Source organism: Gossypium arboreum, chromosome 6, assembly GCF_025698485.1.
Source record: "Gossypium arboreum isolate Shixiya-1 chromosome 6, ASM2569848v2, whole genome shotgun sequence".
In the NCBI taxonomy this organism is placed as follows: Eukaryota; Viridiplantae; Streptophyta; class Magnoliopsida; order Malvales; family Malvaceae; genus Gossypium; species Gossypium arboreum.
The window spans coordinates 133811410-133816907 of NC_069075.1; the positions used below are offsets into that span (position 1 = coordinate 133811410).

The 5498-nt window shown below is 32.8% G+C and overlaps 1 protein-coding gene across 1 annotated transcript; it reads right to left on the bottom strand.

Moving 5' to 3' along the window:
* Positions 1 to 222: 222 nt before the first annotated feature.
* On the bottom strand, positions 223 to 4305 carry LOC108474982 (probable glycosyltransferase At5g20260). The gene is made up of 4 exons (XM_017777008.2): positions 3398 to 4305; positions 3137 to 3288; positions 1097 to 1451; positions 223 to 1007 (listed from the first exon to the last, which is right to left on the bottom strand). The coding sequence occupies exons 1-4, from the start codon at positions 3668 to 3670 to the stop codon at positions 339 to 341; spliced, it is 1449 nt and encodes a 482-aa protein (XP_017632497.1). The 5' UTR covers positions 3671 to 4305; the 3' UTR covers positions 223 to 338.
* Between the last annotated feature and the right edge of the window lie 1193 nt (positions 4306 to 5498).

Here is a 5498-nt window from a genome sequence, read left to right on the forward strand (position 1 = left end):
TAATTCTAACTATACATGAAAAACTTAATATGCGTCTAATGGATGTTGTTACAACCTATTTATATGATTCACTGGATAGTGAAATTTATATGAAAATCCCTAAAAGATTTATTATTGTAACAACTTGAAATTATTTAAGGATAAAATTATCCTAGAAGGATACGAAGTTTCCCGGGAAGATTATTCAATCAAATTAAGAATTTTATCTAAAGAAACCTTCAAGATATCCTGGCAATAAACTAAAAGCAAATGATAATTTTAATTTGAGATACAAACTTGAGACTTTTTTTTTTTTTAATTACAAGGAATGGATGCTTTTGCTATCAACAATGGCGATATTATGAAGGTGTTGGTACCTTAAAATTCAATCTCCTTAACCACACGGAGTGAAGCAACATGTAAATCACATCAAATGGCTTTGCTGGTCGGTTCAAAACAAAATGCCTTCGGACTTGCCTCACTCTCTTTTGCAACTTCAAATACTTCTTCTCTGGTATCCCTTTCAATATCCTCTTGATTTCTGGTATCCTCTCTGACGGAATATGAACCGAAAACTCACTCCAATCAAGCACATCGCTAAACGGTAGCTCATAGTTATCAGAGATTATAACCGGAACACACCCCATGGAGATTGCTGTGGCCACCCTTGGACTTGCCACTTCGTAGCCGCTTGGGCATAAGCAAAACTTTGTTTCCCCCATCAACTTGAAGTAATCTTTCTCCTTTGAAAGGTATTCGTGGACTTGAACTTCTTCGTCCTTGTCTTTCCAATGCTCCAACAAGAGCTTTCTTATGTAACCATGGGCTCCACCAGCGAAGAACGCGAGGATCGAACGGTTAGCCGGGGAAAGGTCGAGGTGCGGCGGACCAAGTTGAGCTTTCGGAATGTTGATTTCGGGCATGGAGACATCTCTTCGAGGGTTGTACTTTTCTGATGTGTTAGCGTTGCAGAGGACTCTGATGAAGTCATTGAACAGTGCTGGATTGGAATCTCCAATATCCGGTGCCTGCATTTCGTAAGTAATACAAAGTTAATGATACTAACATTAACATTTTTTTTATATTACATGCGTGCCTGCTTGCATACCATACATACCCAATCATGGCAAGAAATCAAGAAATGATCAGCTCCATTGCTTCGATTCCAATAAGGGTACTTATGAGCTACGATGCCAACATAATCAGCGACGACTCGGTGTAGCTGATCGCGAGAGTAGGTGACGAGAGGTCGGTAGAGGACTTTGACAATATTGGCTACACTAACTGGGATAAAAAATGCATGTGCCTCCTCGGGATGGCGAGCCAAAAACTGGCTCTTCCCACTCTCCATTTCGTCGATGAACTGCCCCTCGATGCCGTAGATGTTGCTCACCGGGCCCCCATGAACTAAGGGTGGCTCTCCTTCTCTATACACCCAAACCTTGAATCTCTTCTCCATTTCAATGTGACTCCTGTCATACCAGTTTTGTACTAATGTAAAATAGATGCGCAAGTAAAATAAATAAATAAAACTATAATTATTGGTTTTTCTATTCAATAATTTATAAAAAAATATGAAACTTAAATACATTTTAATTAAAATGACAAAATTACTAAGATGTTTTATTAAAATATATCTTCTTTATGTATTTTTCTAGATTTTATATAAAAATACGAGAAAGAAACAAATTTCATCAAAATAATATTTGTTACTTTGTAAAAATAAAAAGTTTTAGTAATTTCACAATTGGGTTGAGACTTAATTGATGGATAACACCAACCCCATTAAAGTCTTAAATAATAGTATATACTAGATTATGACACACCTATTATGTGGATAAAAATTTATATAACAAATATATTTATAAAAAATAATGTTAAAAACAAATGAAGGTTTAATTAAAATGGTAAAATTAATATATTGAATATCATGATGCTTTAGGTTCAAATCTATTTTTGCAAAAAGAGATAAAAAGAGGATATTTACTTTCTAGACTTTTGAACATTTTTATCTATATTAATCATTACACTTTTTTTAATCCATGTGATGGCGTGAAGTGACATTTTGATAATATACTATATTATTATATAGATTAAAAGTAAAACTAGTCGGTTGAGTTTTAACTCAATATTGGTATTATTGTCAGTGTAGGAGGATGTGAGTTCGAGTGAATTGAAGCGCATTATCCTACTATTTCAGGGTTGATGAGAGCTATGAATAATTCTAGACATTATATCAGAAAAATGATAATAGAACCTATAATAAAATTATTGTTAAAAAATATATAATTAATTATTAAATTTAAAAATTAATATAAAAATGAAAAAAATTTGCCGTAAGTAACTAAAGGTTGCTTTATCCTTAAAAATATGTCGGAAGGATAGGGAATTATTCCATTAACAATGCAATATATAGATATGTGGTCCTTATTGGTTAATGCATATCTGGAAATTAAACACAGTCTCTTCCCTCAATATTTACCTTCTAAATTTAGTCATTTAAGCATTATTATTATAAATACAGGGATTAAGTTGAAATTTTTTTTATCTTTTATCTCTGGGCTCAGAAAAAAGGAAAAACCTTAATCTATGGAAGAGATTACAATTCAAGGTTCTCTAAATTGAATTCATCATTTAAACAACTACAAATTAACAGGAAAAAAGGGGTTGGATTTCAATTTTTTTCCTTTTGCAAATAAAACCTTAATTTATAGGCATAAAACGGATTAAAAAGGAAAGTGATCAGATTTGTGATTTTAAAATTGAATTGATAGTCGGTTAAATTATTGGTTTTTAGTTTGATATGCTTGGATTAGTTTAATTAATTTGGTCAATTTAATTAAATAAATTATTTAAAAATTATAAAAATATTAAAAAATAAAGAAAATCGATTCAATAAACTTTTTTAATCTGGTTCAACTAATTTGTATTGATTCAGAGTCACTTAATTTAACATCTTATTCCGGATTGATACTCAGAACGATTCTCAATTCAAACAATTGAACTAGTCTGTCCAGTCCGGTCCTAAAAATAGTGTTATAAATATTAGGATTCCAATGGGTTTAAGGGTTAAAAATTGTAATTAATAACAGTACCATTTAAAATAAAAAGTAAATTAACATATACGATTACATGAAAATGGATAATAAAACTTAACTGATGAAAAGCATATGGATTTCTGTAAATGATTCCTCTGGGAACGAAGGTCTCTTTCTTGTATGATGTATAGTTTCGTACAAGAATTGCTTCACGTATAGCCGCTCGTGCTTTGGCCAAACCCTCTTCTACTTTCTCCAAACTGCTCTTTCTCTACCCAAATTACCAAATCAAACAACGATGAAATCACCCAATAAGCATTAACATAAATTAAAGAGATAAAAACAAAAATCAGTTTATGATACTGCTCAATGTTCCGCACTTTATTAGGCCTTGTAATGGCGTTCCCACCAGTTGTTGCATTAAGGGATGTCAATGGAGCCGGTGAAGCAGCTGATGGTGGTGGCAATGGAGGTGATGATGGTGCGGTTTCTTGACTAGTTTTGATATGGGAATTGGGTGGGAAAGTGGAGAATAAGATGGTGAGTTTGCTTTGGTACTTCAATGGAGATGATAAATACAAGACAAGAAGACAGAAAGAAAGTGAAGCTGACAGTAGCAGACGATTAATATTATGGCAGACAACTTCTGCCATTGTCTCTCAAAAAGAGAGATTTGAAAGAAATAGACAATAGCAGAAGAAATGTATACATGAAAACCAGTTCTTCTATGGAAATTTATCGAGGGCTGTAATTGACTTGCATTCCAGATTGACTGTTTCTAGTGAAACAAAAAAGGTAACCGAAAGAATGGAGTTAAACTTTAAGAAAACATATATACCAAAACAGGCTATTAAGGTGTGAACCTGTTTTCAGCATTTATTTATATTTTGGTACATATCTTAAAGCCATTAAAAGTTAGAAGATCATAGAAAAGAAATTGGGGTTGTTCATATATACCGAAACAGGCTCTTAAGGTTGAGGGGTGGATGGGTTTTGAGAAGAAGAAACGATTGAAAGAACACCCTCCGTGTTAGAATAATAGTTGAGAACATTAAGGAAGAGAGTGTTAGGAAAGAATCCAGTGCAATTACTGCCAACAGCTCAAACACCCCCATAGTTCCTTGATTCACTCCATCGTCCAAGCCTTAACAGCAGCCATTAACTAAGGTCAATTCTTTCATGATTCTCTGTTCCATTTCTAACCGAAGATTCACTCACATGTTCCTCAATAGACCAAGAATTGGGTTTGTCTAAAGACTATTGCACTTTTTAAATTCCAAGCAGGTCGCTCACCGTATTATCCACTGCACATGTATTTTTTCCAAAGTCTTGATCCATCGTATACGATTTTTCTAGAATTAGATTCTTTACCCCCTTTTTGGGGTTCATACATGGAATTGGAACTTCGATTTCCAGCGCAATCATTACCAATCTCGGAATTATCACAACGTCCACTAAGCTTATTCAATGAATTATTTTCTTACTCCATCTTTCCTGACTTCTCATCTCCATGAACTATGTTCACATCTTGAATTTGGAGCACAAAATTTTTAGCTTCAAAGTAAAAGTTTGATTATTTTTCCTACCATTTCAGCTAATATTATAAATGTTGCGGAATTACAAGTGTTTAACTCGGATGAAAACAGTCATGTAATAGATTTAGAAACATTGGTTTAAAAATTAGATCTTACTTTGATTGAAATGGTAAAATTGTGTTAATGAGGAGTTTGATGTCTTTGTTCAAATATCTTGTTTTTCATATATATATTCTTTTTTGAAATTTATTAAAATACAAAAGATGTTAAAAATATAAAACGATATAAATACCTTTAAAAACAAAAGCACTTTTAGAGAGAAGCTAAAATTTTTAAGTTCTGAAAAAAAATGATTTTAAGTCAATTTTTGGCTTGAGAAAAATACTTTTTCTCTCAAAAAAATAGTTTGTTTAGAAATTTTTTATCCCAAAAGTGCTTCCTAGAAGCAATACTAAACTAACTCTAAATGAAAGAAACTTTCAGCAATTGCTCAATTGAGTTGAGACGCTGTTGAAGTGTGACATCAACTCAATTAACTCTTTAATTATTGTATAAATATTTTTCATTTTGGGGTTATAAGTTTGAGTTTTGTCATCCTGGTAGATCATAAAATTTTATGAGTTTTGATGGTTATAAAATAAAAGTAGGAGAGGTAAAAAAGAGAACTCCCCTAGTCATCAGCTGAAATGTGGTCCTTATTTGGAAGTAAGTGGCGTGATAATGAGCTAAGCGGAGGCAAACTTTTTGCTTGGAGAAGAAGATGATGGAGCTTGTGCAACAGGCAAAAAGAAAGATGATTATATCCATGATTGGTTAGTGGTGACGTGCGCTCCAGTGAACTTTTTGCTATTTTATGTGAATATTTTCGATTTTGTGCACGTTCTAGTAGGCCAAAAGTTTGCTCCAGCGGAGTTTCCTCTAATTTTTATGTGAAATTTCTCAAATT

What these genes read in the sequence shown, in the direction of transcription:
- LOC108474982 (XM_017777008.2), bottom strand. Translation starts at nt 3,670, where the DNA reads ATGGCAGAAGTTGTCTGCCATAATATTAATCGTCTGCTACTGTCAGCT. An exon ending in CCATTACAAGGCCTAATAAA is followed by an intron (nt 3,289 to 3,397) that starts GTGCGGAACATT and finishes TAATTTGGGTAG; the next exon opens with AGAAAGAGCAGTTTGGAGAA. An exon ending in TGATTTCTTGCCATGATTGG is followed by an intron (nt 1,008 to 1,096) that starts GTATGTATGGTA and finishes TACGAAATGCAG; the next exon opens with GCACCGGATATTGGAGATTC.